Source organism: Cryptococcus neoformans (assembly GCF_000091045.1).
Source record: "Cryptococcus neoformans var. neoformans JEC21 chromosome 6 sequence".
Classification (NCBI taxonomy): Eukaryota; Fungi; Basidiomycota; class Tremellomycetes; order Tremellales; family Cryptococcaceae; genus Cryptococcus; species Cryptococcus deneoformans.
This window is the reverse complement of record NC_006691.1, coordinates 781301-800031: the sequence shown is the minus strand read 5'-3', so window position 1 is coordinate 800031 and position 18731 is coordinate 781301. Positions and strand designations below refer to the sequence as shown.

General features: G+C 45.5%; 5 protein-coding genes and 2 pseudogenes across 6 annotated transcripts in view; 4 read left to right on the top strand and 3 right to left on the bottom strand.

Moving 5' to 3' along the window:
- Positions 1 to 243: 243 nt before the first annotated feature.
- CNF02790 lies at positions 244 to 3318 on the top strand (annotated as a pseudogene). Its single transcript has 3 exons — positions 244 to 1990; positions 2047 to 2727; positions 2789 to 3318.
- Positions 245 to 3252, bottom strand: CNF02780 (annotated as a pseudogene).
- A 233-nt stretch (positions 3319 to 3551) lies between the features above and the next one.
- On the top strand, positions 3552 to 8060 carry CNF02770 (glucosamine 6-phosphate N-acetyltransferase, putative). Its single transcript, XM_024657415.1, has 18 exons — positions 3552 to 3733; positions 3843 to 3889; positions 3941 to 4021; positions 4093 to 4240; positions 4297 to 4353; positions 4402 to 5023; positions 5093 to 5323; positions 5383 to 5459; positions 5508 to 5781; positions 5833 to 5904; positions 5960 to 6102; positions 6157 to 6175; positions 6232 to 6299; positions 6352 to 6390; positions 6456 to 6821; positions 6877 to 7246; positions 7298 to 7341; positions 7393 to 8060. Exons 1-18 carry the CDS (start codon positions 3605 to 3607, stop codon positions 7987 to 7989), a joined length of 3384 nt encoding a protein of 1127 aa, XP_024513107.1. The 5' UTR covers positions 3552 to 3604; the 3' UTR covers positions 7990 to 8060.
- Positions 8061 to 8984: 924 nt separating this feature from the next.
- CNF02760 (ubiquitin-conjugating enzyme e2-16 kda, putative) lies at positions 8985 to 10261 on the bottom strand. Its single transcript, XM_571364.2, has 9 exons — positions 10177 to 10261; positions 9992 to 10043; positions 9819 to 9914; positions 9713 to 9747; positions 9641 to 9660; positions 9463 to 9591; positions 9336 to 9406; positions 9230 to 9285; positions 8985 to 9147 (listed from the first exon to the last, which is right to left on the bottom strand). Exons 2-9 carry the CDS (start codon positions 10013 to 10015, stop codon positions 9135 to 9137), a joined length of 444 nt encoding a protein of 147 aa, XP_571364.1. The 5' UTR covers positions 10016 to 10043; positions 10177 to 10261; the 3' UTR covers positions 8985 to 9134.
- Positions 10262 to 13378: 3117 nt separating this feature from the next.
- CNF02750 (expressed protein) lies at positions 13379 to 16343 on the top strand. Its single transcript, XM_571587.2, has 8 exons — positions 13379 to 14010; positions 14125 to 14161; positions 14213 to 14306; positions 14764 to 14990; positions 15186 to 15323; positions 15383 to 15625; positions 15679 to 15749; positions 15800 to 16343. The coding sequence occupies exons 4-8, from the start codon at positions 14950 to 14952 to the stop codon at positions 15868 to 15870; spliced, it is 564 nt and encodes a 187-aa protein (XP_571587.1). The 5' UTR covers positions 13379 to 14010; positions 14125 to 14161; positions 14213 to 14306; positions 14764 to 14949; the 3' UTR covers positions 15871 to 16343.
- On the bottom strand, positions 15656 to 16740 carry CNF02740 (expressed protein). The gene is made up of 5 exons (XM_024657414.1): positions 16608 to 16740; positions 16498 to 16529; positions 15965 to 16446; positions 15790 to 15852; positions 15656 to 15735 (listed from the first exon to the last, which is right to left on the bottom strand). Exons 1-3 carry the CDS (start codon positions 16640 to 16642, stop codon positions 16298 to 16300), a joined length of 216 nt encoding a protein of 71 aa, XP_024513105.1. The 5' UTR covers positions 16643 to 16740; the 3' UTR covers positions 15656 to 15735; positions 15790 to 15852; positions 15965 to 16297.
- A 182-nt stretch (positions 16741 to 16922) lies between these two features.
- The window catches only part of CNF02735 (hypothetical protein), a 3456-nt gene continuing 1647 nt past the window's right edge, over positions 16923 to 18731 (top strand). The window contains exons 1-6 of the mRNA XM_024658578.1: positions 16923 to 17069; positions 17132 to 17210; positions 17274 to 17304; positions 17362 to 17718; positions 17773 to 18679; positions 18730 to 18731. The exon at positions 18730 to 18731 is cut by the window's right edge and continues 1647 nt beyond it. Coding sequence (XP_024514505.1) covers positions 17047 to 17069; positions 17132 to 17210; positions 17274 to 17304; positions 17362 to 17718; positions 17773 to 18679; positions 18730 to 18731 — 1399 coding nt within the window. The 5' untranslated portion in view covers positions 16923 to 17046. The remainder of the gene's footprint in view (positions 17070 to 17131; positions 17211 to 17273; positions 17305 to 17361; positions 17719 to 17772; positions 18680 to 18729) is intronic.

Genomic DNA, 18731 nt, shown 5'->3' with positions numbered 1-18731 from the left:
TATTTCGGACACCCCCCCTATTTCTTTTGGGACACCCCCCCTCCTTCTACTTTGGGTAATTTTGACAGAGCAGCCGATAGATAACACCATGGACCCTGCAGCGCATCCCTGAGGCCCTTATGCCTGTTATTTACGTAATTAGTTCAGATGATATTGTCGCGTGCGCCAGACTGCAACATTTTACAAAAGTAACGAACAACAAACGCGTTTTTTTCTCTAATAACGCGCCTCCTTTTTGCTGTCATTTAAATACTTTTCATCCTCCTAAGAAACTTATAACGTATTCGAAAACATCATGGCTTCGACTGATTTGCACTCTTCGGATCCTCTTTCTCCCCAACCCGGTATCTGCCCACCTTCTCCTATTATCCGCGTCCCAGAGGCCGAAATATACTCGGGACATCAATCAATGGCGTTTGATTTTGATGAAGGTAATCTCCATGCCATGGAAGGTTCGGATTCATCGGAAGTCTCCAATATTGCCGACGAAGAGGATAGTGAGGATGACATTATCCAGGCTCCCATTGACTCCTTCAACGACGACGAGATGATCTCTACCCCTGGGTTCGACGAGCAAGCGTACTACCAATCTAAAGATGAGTGTAAAGGCGCTGTCCAGGCTTACGCAGCCTCACAAGGCTTCGCTGCTGTTATTAGGCGGAGCAAAAGGAAGAAGCCAACGAAAACTCACAAAGAGGGCAGAGAATTGATACAATACTCGTGCATCTTTGGAGACGAGTATCGCTGCACACGAGGGGACAGTTTCAAAGATGTGCGCATTAGGACTATACAGACCGTAAAAAATGGATGCCCTTTTGCTGCTGTGGCTTGGGAGATGGCAGAGGCAGAGGTAAAAGAGCATGGTGGAGACAAATGTTGGACTTGGAAGGTCGTGAATGCCTCGCACAATCATCCGCCTGTCGCCAATATTGGAATTGCACTTCTTCGGCGTGCTTCGCGGACGCCTGAAGCCAAAGAGCTGATCAACACGTTGATCGACAGCCGGACTCCATTCCCCTCCATCATCAGTACCATGTCTCAGCGTTTCCCAACGGTAATGTTGACATCGGAAGACTTGCATCGTCTCGCCTTTCGTCGTCGTGCAGATCTCCGTGCTGGCTCCAGTGCAAGTGCTGCTTGTATTCGGCAATTAGTGAGCAATGATGAGCTCCATCGTCCGTTTGTCAACACACGCGATGAACTCATTGGTTTGGTTTACACCAAGCGAACTGCTCGCGCACTGATTCACCGATTTCCCGAAGTCCTTTTCTTCGACTGCACATACAAGACGAACCTGTACCGGATGCCCATGCTCCATATCGTCGGATCCACATCGACAGGTATGACATACACTGCAGGAGTCATCTTGATGTTGCGTGAAACCACAAACTGGTATACCCAAGCTCTCAATTCGTTCTTCGAACTTGTCGGCAAACCGGATGTCAAGGTTGTCATTACCGATCGTGACCCAGCACTCATCAACGCTCTCATGTCTGTCCTCCCCAAGGCTTACCGCTTCTCCTGCTTCTGGCATCTTCAAGAAAATGTCAAAAGCAATATAAGGCCCTGTTTCGTTGACGAAGAGAACATCGTCATGGCTGTCTCGAATTTCTGCAAAGCTTGGGTACGGTATTGTGTACATGCAAAATCGGATGAGCAGCTTGAGGAAGGTTATCGGAAGATGGAAGAACTTTATCCTGGTCAGAAATATGCTCGAGCGATCTCGTATATCCGGGGTTTGGATGAAATCAAGGAGCGCTTTGTACATGCCTATATCAACAAGCAACTTCACTTCGGACAAACCGGTAATTCACGCTTAGAAGGTCAGCACGCAACTCTTAAGAAATCAATTGACACCAAGTACGGTGATCTTCTGCTTGTCATTGGGTCTCTAAGTACGTATTTTGATCAGCAGTGGTTGAAAATTTTGAAAAGAATTGAGCTCGAGAGAACGAGGTGTGCTACACATATTCCCAGTACTTTTGTTCGGGTATGTTCCTTCCTTCTTTCTGTCCTTTTTGTAATCGTGCTGATATAATTGTTTAGTTAAAAGGCTCCATATCCCGCGCTGCAATGAAGCTTCTTGCTGAGCAGTTGACTTTGGCCAAAAGATATTTGGGTGATTACGATGAAGGTGTCGATGACTTTGAAGAATCACACCCGTGCAGTGGCTCGTTTACAAAATCCCATGGATTGCCCTGCGCCCATCGTCTCATTAGCTTCGTCCGGGAAAGAAGACACCTTGAAAAGGATCACATTCATCCTCACTGGCGTCTCGGGTCTGCCGCAAGTCTCAAAAGATACCTTGACCATATTAACAGACTTGTTGGCACCCCAGATACATCAGTCATACGGCTGGATGATGTATTTGACTTCGGTGAGGACCAAGAACTTATCCTCGATCCACCCATTTTAAGCACCAAGCGGGGAAGGAAGGCCCCTAATCCACCAGTGTTGCAGGAAGACCGGATGTCGGCACCTTCAGGAAGGTACTTGACTCAGTCAGAAAGAATTATGGGGGCTGGATTGACCCAGCGAAAAAAAGGGCGCTGTAAACACTGCCAAAGTTCCACTCACTATACCAAAGACTGTGCGCGTGTTCAAGCGTCTCGAAGGGTCGACAAAAACCAAGAAGCTGAGAATGCAGGTGAAGACAGAAGAGTTCTTGTCCCAGATAGCGATGATGAGGAAGGAAATGAGGAAGATCTTGTCGAGGTACCGAATGAAGTTGGTCCTTTCATTCAAAGATTAGCCCAACTCGATGACCTTGCGCTTACATATTTTATAGCCCAATCTTCGTCCAAAAAAGCATTCTCGGTCACAATATCCTGCCCCCTCTCAAATATATCCGTCACATGCTGTTCAAATGCAGCATCTTCCTCCTGAACCCTCGGTCCCCCAATTACCCCCTTCTTCCCAATTCTATCCACCATTATCACAATACTATCCCCCTGCTCCACAGCATTACCCAACTTCAAAATACCATGTGCCTCCTACCCAGTATATCCCTTACAACCAAGTATTATTCCACAATCATTCCGAAGCCCCAACTCCCTATCATTACCCTTCTGTTAGTGGATACAATAATCTCCAATCTCCTCAAATTTACCAATACAACTTAGAGAATAATGTGGGCAAGGATGCGAGCATTCGATCGCAGGAGGATAGTATTATAATGCAGCGAGGGAGAGATCGACATAGCTGGGAATGAAGGCGAAGGAAGAATGAATAGATGTCGAAAGAGGAATAGATGTCACAAGAAGAATAGATGTTTATAATATTAGAGGACTGAATTTACTATGCACGAAAAAGAACATTTAGTTACGTAAATAACAGGCATAAGGGCCTCAGGGATGCACTGCAGGGTCCATGGTGTTATCTATCGGCTGCTCTGTCAAAATTACCCAAAGTAGAAGGAGGGGGGGTGTCCCAAAAGAAATAGGGGGGGTGTCCGAAATAGTTCCCTTGTGGACGCTTTCCCAAACGCGTAACTAGTCCGATTTCCCACCATATTCCTTTCCTTCTTTCTTCTTCCTTTAAAAGCCCGCTCTGTCTCTGTTCAACCATAGACTAAAACATTTGATTCTTTGAAGAGACCTAAAGCATGGCTTACGCTTATCCGTCAGTCGATCCTCTGCCGGAAGCGTCATCTGCCTCGCTGGAAATCAGACCGTCCAAAGACCCCTCTCGAAAGAACTCGGATACTCTCACAGATGTTTTTAGCGAGTTCAAGGTATGTACATGATCTACTCATTCTGCTACTGGCTCTATTCCTTGTGCCATTATATCCAGAAACGGTTCCAGGGATAAAAATACTGATGGTAATCTGCTTCGTTCATTAGCGCAAGATTTCTGAGGATGAGATTTACATAAATTTCTTGCAGGAACGGTGAGTTGATGTTTATATGCTAACCGAAAGCCCATTGAACCTCAGAGCTAGTGTACGCCTTGAGAATGACTACATTGAAGGCCTTCAAAGGTTATACGATCGAACAGTGGCTATCGACTCATTACACGACGAGTTAGTTCAGTTTCTGAGTCGGGAGGTTATGTTACCTTTTGACCTTACCTTTTGACCATGATAAATTGCAGAGACCCACCGCCTAAGAGATCAGAAAAGCCTACATCACGAAAAGCTTGGAGTGAAGTTCGAGATTATACATTGCGCGAAATTCAGGCGCGGGAAGCCATGAAAGGAGCTCTGGAAGAAGATGTTATCAAGGAATTAACCAAGCTCAAAGTCAGCCTATTTGTTGACACTGGAATGTCTCATGCTCACGAGGTGGCTCACTCCAGGATCTGCAACTAAAAATAAGAAATTATCTGAAACAGAACATCAAGCTTGCTGAGCATGTAAGTCAGATATTTATATTCAGACATATAATTCATCGTTTTCGTTAGATGTATGAAGATCATGCGAAGCATCAGCTCCCAAAGCTAAAAAAGGCTTATTTTCAAAAATCTCAAGTCTTGGAAGACCACAGGCGGCAAGAGAATGCCATAGCCACGCAGGCACGTCTGTTATCTAGCGCCCCTCCACCTTCGCCTACTTCTACACCCCTGCAGGAGCACCCTTTCTCTGTCGGCACAGGCGCCTCATATGCCTTGCCATCTACAATCATTTCACCCCTTCCCCCTGTGAACAACCCAGCCGCTTCATCAGTTTCGAAAGTATCGTCACAGGAAACCACTTCTGGTATGTTCGTGCCATCACCAAACAAAGACCGTGAGAAGGAAATGAAATTCGGCAACAGACTCCGAGCTGAGTCAGGTTCAGGGCTGGAGAACAAGTCACGAGATGTGCTGAATGATATTGCAACACATGGGAAAAAGGGCTTCTCTGCTTTTATGCAAAGGCTCGGGGGTGACAAAGATAGGGAACGGGAGAAAGATGATGTACAAATAACTTCTCATGGAGTGGAAGGCGAAGGACTTCAAAGGAGAGGCACCACAGGAAGTGCTAACATCAAAGCCCAAATGGCAGTTCGGGGCGCGAAGGCAAAGCGAGAGGCCGATGAGGCTGGTGAGTGACTGCCTCATTTCTGCATTGTACTGCCGGAAAAGACCTGTTGACAGCAGCGAGCGTCAACAGACAGAGCATACCGCATGGGCATCTTTCACCTTGAGTCACTCCGACTCAGAACAGAGAAACTTCATAGCTCCGCAATAACTCATCTTGAGGAGTTCAATGATGAACTGAGCAATAAACTTCGCCGGGCCATGGTGGCGTATGTGGACATTATGCACAGTACTGCAATGACTAGCGCGCAGGCTACTGAAGTAGCTCGAATAGCTATTGATACTATTGATGCCGATCACGATAGTGCGTGCTGGTCTTGTAGTAATCGGCTGCGCCGTGGATTCCGAGCTGACTTCAAAAAGTGATGCTTTTCCGTAAAAGGTTACTTGTGGCAACCAGCAATACCACTAAAGCCCCGGTACCGTACGAGAACTTCTATGTAGGTATATTTTGTTGGCCTAAATGAGCTGTTCTGACTATATTCAAGGTTGGACCTTGCAGATCTCTTATCTTTGGAGTCAGTCTTACCGATTACGATTTTGCTCGAGGTGATGGGAACGACCATGGATCGCCGCCAATGATTGTTGAAAAGTGTATCGCGGCAATCGATGCGCGTGGTTTGGAAGCAGAAGGTATTTACCGAGTCAATGGCAGGCACACAGGAGTTCAAAAAATGGTCCAAGACATAGAGAAGGACGAGACACAATTTGAGTTCGGGGAAAAGGACGACGTTTTTAGCATCGCGAGCGTCTTGAAGCAATGTAAGGTAACCCCGGTGTGTCAATGTAGATGTACTGATGAAGGGTTGAAAGACCTCAGGGAGTTGCCTGAACCAGTTTTCAATTTGCCACACGCCGAGAGGGTGAAGTATAGCAAGCATCGAGGTATGCCCGACTAATTGAACTTGCCGTTCAATCACAGTTGACGAGTGATTTTCAGAGTTGCATATCAGTAATAACTTCAGTGCCATTAGAGGCCGCCTCCGACGACTCCCTCCTATTCATCAGACAACGTTCCAATCCATTATCGAACACTTAGGAAGAGTCCATGAAAAGCGTGGAATGAATAAAATGGGCGCAAAAGTACGTCTAGTCATTAGCTGTTATAGGAAACTGCTCAACTATTGTACGCCACAGAATCTTGCGGTGCTTTTTAGTATGTTAATTTTCAACTGTCTAGAAAGAAAGAAAAAAAGTAGTAATGCTGCATAGGTTCCGTCCTTTTTGGGCAGGAGCAGGCTCCAAGTGATGGTAATGTTCTGATGATGAATCAAGAAGCAGTGGGTACCACTTGACAATTCGTTTAGAAAACAGCTCATTGGAAATGAAAAGGATACCGTATTAGAGGATTTGATTACGTTTTCGAATCTGGTGAGTTGGATGCAAATCGGAAGAAACGTATCTTAACGAACTATCGCTGATCGCTGTGCGGTAAGCTCTTCGGTGGAATTGGGTCTCCGAAAACCTCACATATATTGCCTTCTAGCTTGGCATTCTCTAGTGGCGTCAACGCCGAGGTTTCTGTCATTGATGACCCTCAGCCTGGTAGTTCTCATACCAAGATCAAAATTTTGCAACAGGAGACAACACCGCAAAGGCTCGTTGATCATTCCGCCCAGATCAGTGACAAAGATCAGCGGGCTACTGATGAGACTGATGATTATCGACCGAATACGCTACAGGATACAGAAACTGTCCAGACTTTGCTGGAGGATTTCCCATCGAACAAAGACCTGGACCTGCTATTCGATGCAAAATTATTGCCCTCAAGTATGAGAGAAAACCTCCCCAAAGATATCGAGGTAGGTTATCTCTTAGCACCTCGACAAAGGTATCGTCACTGAATATATTCGATAGGTCCGCCCTCTTGCGTCTACTGATCTCTTGCGGCAGCATTTCGAGCTTCTTTCCAATCTTCGCCCGTCGCCTGCTCTAGCCCCTTCGCTCTACCAGGCGATTTTTACACATTTCAAATCTTGTCCCCTAACGTACTACACAGTTGTCATGGTAGACACCAAAATTGACCGCCTAGTTGCTTCCGGTACGCTCCTTGTTGAACGGAAGCATATCAATGGTGGAAGCGCTGCAGGACATCTGGAGGACATCGTCGTGGCTGAAGAAATGCGCGGGAAGAAACTGGGGGTGAAATTGGTGACTGGATTAAGGGACTTGGCTGTCTCCCTTGGATGTTACAAGGTCGTTCTGGACTGCAAAGAAGCTAAAATTCGTGAGTTTTTGACTCCCCTTTCATTTGCGGAACTTATTCTTTTGAATATAGCGTTTTATGAAAATTGTGGTTTTCATAAACGGAGTGCAGGGATGGTAAGTCAATCTTGGCTTATATCTATAAAACCCCTCCTAAAGACAACTTAGGCGTATTATACTCCGAGCGATCAAGGGACAGCCCATGTCTCCTTCTCTACGCAGTCGAACCAGCAGTCTTTGTTGCCGTATGCGCCCAATGACTCTCTTGCACCTCCCGTCTCAACTATGGGAACTCTGACTCCAGGAACTGAATTGAACATTACCCCTCAAATGAACCAGAGCCTTCATGACCCTTTATCCCAGTCAGACGTTACTTCAGATGACCAGAAAGGAATCCTGCTCACCATCCCAGATGGCACCGCTGCTTCGGATGGGGAATCACCAGGGTCTCCGCGAACGTTCACAAGTGCGTCATCGGAAGCGGGTATGGGCGTAACGTATGACTTTCCGACAGCTGTCGACGAGAGTGTCTTACCTGCTTGGGCGGCGGAGGGTTTGGGTGGCAACACCTCACATGTCAGCGACCGGCGCGCTTCAGACAAGACGGAAAGTACCTTACCGGCATTTTCAATCTTAGAAGGAGTGGGAGTTGCGAAAAGTAAAGACAGCGAAGCAGCAGATGACTCGAAGGAAGGTCGCTCTAGAACCCCATTTCCTTCACGTGTTGCCTCATCAGATTCGACTACTGAAACATCAAGTAAATAGAATGATCGTGGTTCAGTTTAGGAAGACTTATCTGCAACGCAGCACAAATATATGCAAACTTTATGCATCTCTGGATTGCATTACAAAGCATAGGAAGCATTGCAATCGCTCCTGCATTTTGGTCACTAAGGGCTGGAAAATTTTTGGAATCAAAGAATCAAGTGAGAAATCAATAGAAAATCGACGAGATAACGACTTGATAAAGAATTCTATCGAGTCTAACTTACAAGAAACAATTAGCTACTAATTACGTATAATGCTCGTTGCTCCGTCTCGGTCGATCGATGTTGTTGCTTTCCACATTATAATTCATCATGCACATCGTAATGCTTTCATGAACCGAAAGACTTGTAGCTTGTAGCATGTGCCGCTTTCGAAGAAAGCTGTAGCAGGAGATTATTTAATGATGTATACAGGACCAATGCACGTTGTTGCTGCAGCTCGAGGCCTTCAGTCATTTTGTCAGCTCCCTAGTTAAATAACCTTCAGTTTTGCAAGCTTCACTACTGTACAGACATTGAATCGAAGGACAAAATTTACTGAAATCCTTGGTTGTAATATGACAGTTGATGGGGCCACCTTTTGAAGAGATGGAAGTCCCATACCTTAATGAGATGGTTTGCTATTGATCATACAATGGTTGACAACTAGCTGCTCTGCTGCTGGTCGTATGATTCTCCATCCATCCATGCCGGTTGTTACCCAAAAACGCTAGTAGGCTTGCGTTGACTGTAAACGGGGGACCAAACTGATTGTAGAAAGGAAAAACAACGAATTGCAGTCTGTTACTGAAATGATTCGCCAAGTAGGCCACACCAGCGTCGATGTTTGTTAATGGCAGAAGTGATGAGAGACCCCTAAGAATTATGGGGTGGGGCGGGAGGAAAAATTGACCATAACGACTGCTCTGGCGCTAATGTGGTATCGAACGAGGGGACAAGTGGAAATGCGTGATGCTTCGCACCATCTCGACGATTCGTGCAATCCACAGTTATACAAGATGTCTCATACAGATGCACGATAACGACATCGGGAGCCAACGTGTTCAAAAACGTGTGTATAATGGAAGAAGGCGATAGTCATGGCATAACAGTCAGGGAAGGGAAATGTATATAAGTGAGGTCATTAAACAAATGATTTTCTGACTACGTCGCGTATCTACAGCTCTACGTTAGCAAACACTCTCACTGTTCTCCTTTTTATTCTTTTTCACGTAGATGACAGGACAGGCAGTACTTACTTCCTCGTCCATTCCCTTGCTGTTGCCTCATATCGTGCCCTATCAGTTTTGTAGGTCTATAGTGGCATCAGCAGAAGAACAGGAGTTCTACCGGCCGTGAACATACGTTTGCAATCTCGGGCACCAAAGGATCGTCAGGGTTAGGGTCCGTCAACATGGAACAGATGGACAACAAGACTACGCGTTTATTTTTGAGCATTTTCTAGATATGATTTCGCCGAAATTGCACCTACCCTTCGAAATGGTCAAGGCCGGACTCCACTGGTCTCGCAAGATGTCCAAACAGATAGACCCATTGGCATTGATGTTGGGATGATAGATCTTGGTCGTAAACTGCACCTTAGGGGGCTTGAAGGGATAGTCTGAGGACTACTTAATGCGATGCACACATAATGAATGAATTTAACATACCGGTGGGGAAAGTAAGGGAACTAATACCTATTCAGCATTGACCTTTCTAGGTTCAGGTAAGGTAGAACTCACAGGAAGAAGACACCGCCCGAATAAGGGGAATCGGCCTAATCGTCAATAATTCGATCAGCTCCAATCTTACCCGACGACACTTGTTAGATAGATAAGAGAGACATACCGGGCCCATAATGGTTGCTTGCCATTGGAAAAGATTGTCGTTGATGGGACCAGCAGAGCATGAAGACGGGGGGTCACGTCCAAGATCGATAAGTTCCTATGCCGCCAAAGTGAGCGTGAGCAGGTCTGAATTTGTATCAAGAGATTAAATGGACTATACGCAAATCTACCTACCTTGTTGATGCGCTTCAAAGCCATATTGTAGGAAGTTCTATAAGAGTGTTTTCTGATGAGGTAAGAGTGAAAGCGAGAAAGAATGCGGTGGAAGGGTTGGAGGTGGCAAGGAGGGACGAGTGGTAATTATCAGCTGTGTTCCGAATAATATATAAAGGCGGGCATATCCCTAGCTATGAACGTACTGTAGTTGTGGGAAGAGCGGCCAGAGAGACGAGATAAGAAATAGAAGGATGTGAAGAGTGGATGGAATGTATTATGGATATGGATGTATCAGACACTGCTCCTCGCGACGTCTGCCACACATCTGCAGCACGGCCACCGCTTCAAAACGCCGATGTGGCACAATAATATCCTACTATTCTTTTCTGTCCTCTATCGTTTTGTTACCACTGCTTTCCTCTTTCTTCTCCACAATCTAACCAGTCCTTCCATCTTCATTTGCTCTGTCCATTTCCTCGCGGCATCTATCGGCCCTAATTTTCCCACAAAAGGAGGAATATTGGAACGATCATTTTGCGCCACCCATCCCTTGCCGAGGAATGTTAGCACAATGTTCGTTTGCCTTTTTGGGACGAGTACTGCTTTATCTTTCAACGTACTTGAGAACGACTTGGCTGCAGCTCATCCTTGTACTCCAAATCCGAACGCGAGGTCAGCTGTATACTATCACATGTATTACATTTTACAGCGACATATAACAGCATTAAGGAACAACCAGAAAAGGGAAGAGAGGCCGTTTATGCTGCACGATACATTCACGATGGGCCGCCTTCGTCAATAAAGACTACATGCACCACCGATGAAGACTGAAAGGACAGATATCCGCTGTAGGCGAGAGCAAAATCGAAAACAAGAGGGAAGAGGATTGGGAAATATGGTAGAAAAGGAGACTGATGAGATGCCTTTTTGACAGTGTGCTTTACTATTGCGCTCACCCAGTTAAATCTGACCCCCGTATTATTATGTACAACAATAGTAGAAGTACAGTATCGAAAAGTATGAAAACAAATCAGCCTCAAGCCGAATCATGCCCGGATATGGGATTTGTGATGATGATTACAAAGACTAGTTAGTGTTCTTCTACATTTGAGGGAGGCTCAGGACGTTTCGTACCAGCTTTCTCACAAAGGTCTCCAAGTGATTTGCCTAGGATGGGTAAGGATGAGTAAAACTTCTTGTCGACATGTGGAGAATCTCAAAGGTATTCGAAGGTGATAAATTATGTCCTCCGGGCTATAAATAAGAGGAGCTACAGCGCTGCCTACACCTCCCCTCCCTACTGACATCTAAATCAAACCACTGCTCGTGCATGTGATGTACGTATCTACGACTACCTCCTCGCTTTCGCTCTGTGAGGTCTTAATGCAAACGATAGTATGATGTGAGACAACAAGTGCATCAAGATCGTTTGTGAAGGGTATGCGTGAAGGGGGGATGGTTCTTCTTTCGGCACTCATCAGTACAGGTGCCATATAATTCACCGTCGGCCTCAAAATGTCCTCGCGGAAGAGATCCGTCGCAGAGGGCGCATGTTGTCATAGGTCGAGTTAGGTCGCGGTGGGGGCAGGAGCTGTTGATTACTCTCGTCTTCATCATCAAAACATGCATATGCGTAGCGTTCACGCCGTAGTTGACGAACAGAAGGCTAATGCTGCTCAGGCGATGGAGTTGTGTTGATTACTTCCGTCTTCATCGTCCAGACATGTTGGGGGTTAGCGTTCGCATCTTGAATGACCGGAATCAGACTGTTGATCGTCTGAAAGGCGATTAGGTGGAAGAAGTAGACTGGGAAACTCGGGACTGTCTTCGCAACAACAAGGACGGGTATGATCAAAGGTAGAAAGATTGTGTTTAATTAGTACCAGGCTTGAAATTGTAATGAAATGTCTTTTCTTTTCTGTCGAGTGGTGATAGGTATTACCAGTAGCATTTATTGACAGCACGACATACAGGGGAAAAATCAAGAGAGAATCAGGAAGAAGAGCGAATGGTGCATCAATCAGTGGGACAGACTGAGGGGGACAGCCAGACGGGATGCATTCCTAATAGCCTACAACAAGTCGCATGGAGAAACTTCATGCCTAGGTCAGGGCCTATCAACTCGCGCCTGAAAAAAAACATGTATTCAGCCGATTTCAAGTAATGTGAATGCACCTCTTTCACCTCCAAAGTAATACTTATAAACCTTTGTGAATGTCACCCATATCTTCAAAGAAGGCGGCATAGTACCGTTGAATGCACAGGGTCGGGGCAGTTCATACGAGTCTCAAAACTATATGGTGAGTTTTGACCGAGTCATATAGGAATGAAAGACGGAAACAAAAGATGAACGAACGTCAGGTCGGGGGGAACGTAGTACTGGAAGCCCGATTGCGGGGGCGAAAAATGGAAAATGGCGATGAATCTCAGGCTCCAAGCCTAGGTTTTTAAGGTGACACGAAGCCACAAGAAGATCATCACTTCACGCACGAGGGTTCTTCAGTTCAATCATCATCAAAGCCAGGGGACAATTCCGATTTTCGATTTGCGATATTAGATGCTTATAGATTTTACATACAGTTACTCGTATAGGACACTCATCATCACCATAAATATGTATCCCAGAAGAAGGGAATTTGCCGTTCGAAAATTGTTACCAAAACTCCCTGAACCAGGCTCAAAATGAAGCTTCTTCTGAATCGAGTTCAACCACTGTCGGAGTTAACGAGTAATTCTAAGCTGAAATAAGGCCAAAAATGGACATATTATGCGTATCTTCTAATCATTGGTTTTATGGCACAGAGGAATCCTTAAATCCATTCATTCAGCGGTTCATTAAACTGCCCAGATGCAGTTGTGGTTTATGATTTGATATTACTGCTCGTCGATCGTTACGTCGCAGGCTGCAAATAATAAGGTTGTTGGTTAGTTGCAGGTTGCAAGTCGTAAGTTATTATTGAGCCTTGTACTACTAGGTACTTCCGATACTCGGTCGGTACGCTGTAATTGAGCACATGCATACAGAAATCCTAAGTCATTAATTAATTAATGATCATCGCTCGGTAATGCGGAATGCTCCGGTCAGACGTCAGATGTCAGATGCCCCCTGATGCCAGAGGCCAAAGAAGGGGCCAGGCAAACAAAAACCAAAAACAGCGACAAGTAACAATAAAAGGCGTAAGGTCTAAGGTGTGATGCGAAAGGCGGTGGGCGATCCCTAAAATTTAGAACCCGACAATCAAATAAGAATAAAAAAGGATAAAAAATATGGTAATAATTGCCGACAACGACGGCAGCGCTGCGGGATTCAGGGACGGTGACGGCACTCTTCCCTCATCGCTGATCTTCCCACTTCCTCTTCCGACTCGGTCGACGTCAAACTTCAGACTTCAGACTTCAGACATGTCTCTCAATTTTTTTCTGGTGGAAAAGTTAATTAGACCGTGAAACACGCTCGTACAACATCCTGAACAAGGTAAAACCGAAGGAACAATGATGGCTGACAACTAAAACAGTAAAATGTTGGATAGGCATTACTTCAGTTTACATGATCTCTTCATGATCCAACGAATTTTCGTTTAAGAGTGGATGCCTCCATTCTACCACATTTACTCTCTTTTTGAACACTTTCATTTCCCTTCATTGTCAGCGCTTTTGTCCATAAAACACAATCTCGCGACCCTCCTCTTCAAGGCAACTTTATTAGCCAATCCAGGTTAATTCGTATTTCTCCAATCCTTGATCTTCCGGATACTTTCTTGTTGCCACCACAGCTTTCAGCACCTCCTACACATCGCTGTCGCCATCTATATTACTATCCTCTCCAAAAAAACCAATTGTTATACGTTCATCGCACTCTTTTTTTCGACACAGCTGGCTGGCGCCTGGCCCAGGTCCAGCGGAAGTACAGTCATCTTTTCTACGACGAGTGCCAACATATACTCAAGCTATTGGCTGAATCCCAGTGACTCGCCTCAAATCCTACCGTTGAGATTAAAAAGAGCTCAAGATCAGCAAGAACCCGATATAACATTTGTGTACGTCTTTCCTTCACTCGCTTTGCCGTATCAAGTGCCACTTGTTTTGCTGGCTTTTGGTGTGCAACTATTGCTTTGGCTGTCTTGTACGAAACCTGACGTTCTTTCTTTTAGTCTGTTGTTGAAGCTACATTAGGTGCGAATCAAAGCCGTACGTCCTATATAACAAGTGAATTTCGGTAGCCTGAGTCTGTAAAACGAGTGTAACAAGGTCTCTATTGTGGCAGACGTAAACCGCATTGCAAAGTTGCTTCGAAATTTGAAGAAACTCTCAACCAGGCGGCAATACTTTTGAGGTGGGTGCATGTGCTCATTACCAGGCAAAGGCTGATGTAGGTCTTATTATATTCTATCAATAATCAATCACAATAATAATCCATTCGATATCTGTTACTGCTTATATGTCTTGATTTTCTACCCAACAATACTCAACACCGCCCTGCAAAATCAACGGCTTTGATGGCGTCCTTCATTCTGGTATTTAATCATAATTCATTGCATTTCGCGCCCGCACTTCTCAAACCGCTATGACTCCGCCATCTCTGGGCATCGTTAATTGTTCCCCTTTGTGAACCGTTTATGATCAACCATATTAACGACCTTCGTCCCCTCGCTGCGATCGGTCCTTCGTTGTGACTGTTTTCGCTGCTTTCCCTTTTCCTCTTTTATGACTTCCTTTCATGGTCGCTATGCCTTTGATGTGCCGTCTTCACTCTTATCCCTCGATTTGGCCAATCATTGCCTAAACCTCAGAATCGTATGTTCATTTTGTCTTGCGATTCGACGTGGTGTAGAGGCGTGCTATCAAGTCATTCAACCCTTTCGAGCAACTTCGGGCGTATCTCAAGGTCTCAGACAACTTTGTGCTTCCTTTGCCTCAAACTGGATACTGCGCAATTACCCGCCAACGCCCGCAATCAGTAAATCATTAAAATCACAATGGCGGACCCCTCTAATCATGTTTCTCGAAATTTGCATAGGTATGTCTCTTTTCTATTTCATTCTTGCATTCAATTTATGTACGATTTCCTGGAGGACGGGATCAGACCTATGCCGAGATAGCTCCAAGAACCATGGAGAGGATCTTCCTGGAAGCACGGACTTAGGACATCAGTGCTGGTTGACGGGCATGACGGATCTCACACACATCGTTTGAGCTGATCGATTGGTGGCAGAACGTATCGCATCACTCCTATACAACAACCTCTGAGATCAGCGGCGTTCGAAAAAGCTTACCTTTCTCGATTACCTCTTTCCCCCCCATTGATAATACAATTGGACTGTTGGGATGCTCGAGGAGAGCAGATAATTCCGTAAGTTTTACTAGTCAGTGTCATATGTTAATGGTGATTTGCTGATGAGCTTTTCCAAGTTATGACGAGCTTCCGTTTCTAGTGTGCCACCTTTCTCTTGAAACTCAAAATGGACAGGATGCTGCGATAGTGACATCTCCTCACACCGCGCCTGTGTCGATGCTGTACGGCACTCTTGTTGCTACGCCTGCCGAAATGGACGACCAAACGGGTGCACAAGGCGTTTACTTTGTGTTTCCGGATGTGAGCGTCCGCCACGTCGGCAGATTCCGTTTAAAAGCTTTGCTGATGAGAATCACTGGGTAAATTAAATGATAAAAATTCATATGGGGCTCGACTAACAACCTCTGTTTAGGGGACCAGCGGTGCATGTCTCTGTGACTCGCACGTTTGAAATTGTTCACACCAAGGACTACATTGCGCCTCGTAAGTGGAGTGTTTTGAATAAAAATAATGGCTAGCTCACCGCTCTATAGCCGTAACCACTCTCACGAAACATTTTGACTCTCAAGGAATTGTACGCTTCGGTCTGCCTCGTTATCAGTAATGAGATCTACGTCAACTACATTGTTTCTCTTTTGGACTGTTTCCAGTCCCTTTTAACTCGACACCAAGCATACATTTATATACCCAGCACTTACTTTGTGCATTGTTCAATTACATGTTGTAGAAATCGTCACTTGTTCAAGCGAATTTCAGTTCTTCCCCTATGGACGTTTTATAGCAATATATGATGCTACCAGTCCAAGCAAAAAAGGGCCGCTAAGGTGGCGATATCAAATGCAAACCAAGAACATGAAGGTAATAGGTTTTAGGAGGTGTCGTCACCGCGCATAAAGTTCTTTCAAGGAAATATCATCGTTATCGACCCTTTATCCAATAATCATGGGAAACTTGCGGTTATGGGTATTTCGGAGTACACTGATAACTTGGATGCCTCCCACATAGTCCTTGTATTGTCATAGTAGATGACCTCAGTTCTCTTTTTGATTATCCATTAATGCACTATTTTGACTGCCAGACAACCTCCTCATTTTTTTCTCGTATTCTGACTCAAGTGCTTGTGCTCGTTTGAATTCGGCTTCCTGGCGAGCCTGGTTTATAGAAGAATACACATGTGCACCTATTTGGGATAATGTGTATGTCAGCAAGGGTTTGCAGACGATTGACACACCTAGAACAATAGCCATTGTAAATGCCGCTGCACTGCCACGTCAGGCGTCAGGCAGAAGGACATAGAGCTCATTAGCGACTTCTGATTGACGATCTCAGTGAGCTACTTACGGCATGGTGAGGTCTTTCACTCCAAGAGGCGGCATGATGATACCGAAGTAGCTTGCTGGAATACTGGGAATATTACATATGCCCCTCGCATTGACGCATATGGGATTGGATAGCTGGGTCAAGAAGTGATAATGGATTGATGAACCAAGATATCAGCGTCAACTCAACTCCTGGCTCCTACTGAAGTTAGACATTACGTAAAAAGTGCTAGGAATAATATACATCGAAAACTGACGCCACGTGGGGAAGTTCGTCGATTGCAGAGTTGAAAGGGATTCTATCGCGCCTGATTTCACATCCACATCGTCTTGTTGTGTTGCTCATCCGAATACCTGCTATTTCTCAAAACACCCTTCTATAACATAACATCAGCACGACATAGATAGCGAAGAGCCCAAATCTCCTTTTCTTGCAACCTTCCTCCTATTCAATCAGCCCAATGAGCGACGATATACTTCGCAAGTGGGTGTTGTATTTTTTGGTATGGGAGGGACAGCTCTAACAAGCTCTCTCATTTCTCGCAGCTGTGCTGCTCTTACAGCTCTCAAGAGACATCAGCTTGTCTCTCTTTCCAAGAAATATGGCTTAAAAGCTAGTGGAAAGGTTCGTGTTTAAGAAGCATACGTGGCAGTTATGTCCCAGTTTCAAAGCTAATGTCAAAATCAGAATGTAGACATGATTGATCGCCTTCAAAAGTGTGAGATGCATGATAGCTGTCAAAACCATCGGTGAAATCTAATATGCCCTTGCTTAGATGGCCAAAAACACGCAGGAAACCTCGATTTCTACATCCCAGACCCTGTTCCAACTCCTGTTCAAGACTTGACTATTTTCTCCTCTGTTCCAGCAACGAACCAGAGGAAGCTTGAGGACGAAATGCCGGACCTGAGAACCCCTGTCCCTTTGTCCAGTCCTTCCTCCCTTAGCCATGAACCCTCCGACCGTAGCCTAATTTCACGGGCGTCCGACAGCTGGGAAGTACTATCTGAGAGTGCGGCCAGCATTGTATCCAAAATGGAGGACACAGAACGGCCGGAATCCATCAGTCACTTTCACAATCTGGGCTCATGGAAGTCGTCAAATAATGGAGAGGTGTTAACAGGATCTGAAGGTAAATGTTAGTTAGATAACAGCAAAATACTTTGCTGATGGATCGAATCCATAGGTAACGCTGTACATTGCGATACCCACAATTCCAGATCCATGAGAGCTCTTACTTCATCTATCTCTAAACGTGGCTCTATCATTCTATTCGGACGGGATCGCTTGACCTCTTCCGCCTTTTCAGATCATCATAATTGGGAGGCGGTGGCCAAAGCGATTACCACTGGGCATCACGAAAAAAGTGAAGAGCATCAAGAAATTGTGGCGAATATTCCTCCGTCGCCTGCTTCGACGGTGGGTATCCCCAGACGTCATTCGAGGCATACACTTCAAGAAAGGCCTAGTACCATTCGGCTGTGCTCATCTACACCTTCCAGCTTTGATCAGCATGTGAAGTCATTGAGTGACGAGGAGAACGAGCTTCCATGTGTGGGTAGAATTAAAAACGCCAGCCTCCTAAAAGAGAGAAGATCAATGGCTCCCGTAGGAAGCCGAGACCATTCAGGTGATGCTGGATCCCTTATTCGCAAGTCTATGCCCGCATTGTCAATATCTAGTGCCGCCAGTATTTCCAGTGTCTACCCGCCATTACCCACCATTTCTCTGCATTATATGGACATCGACCAAACTTGCAAAAAGCAAGAGGAATGTCCTAAAGTTCCTGGAGGGTTTCCACCCCTTCCCTCTCCCCCAAGTAAAACCCAAATTCTTTTCGGCAACTCCGCCCCTCCTGCACTATCCAACACTCAATTTTCGGAAACCGCACAGAACATTCTGGAAGAGATGAACGCGCGTTTACCCGAAGGCAGTGCCAGATTCGGAGCGGAATTGCTTAAAGGCAAACATGCCGAGGTGGAAAAATTGGTCCATACCAATCAACAGCTTGGGGTGGGAGGTTGGGGTTTGATTGAGGGCACGACTCGTGTGAATGATCGATACGCTGAATCTCATCGAAAGGAGTTTGCAAAGTACGTGACCTTGTATGAGCATATGACCAGATCCTGACAATACTTCACAGGA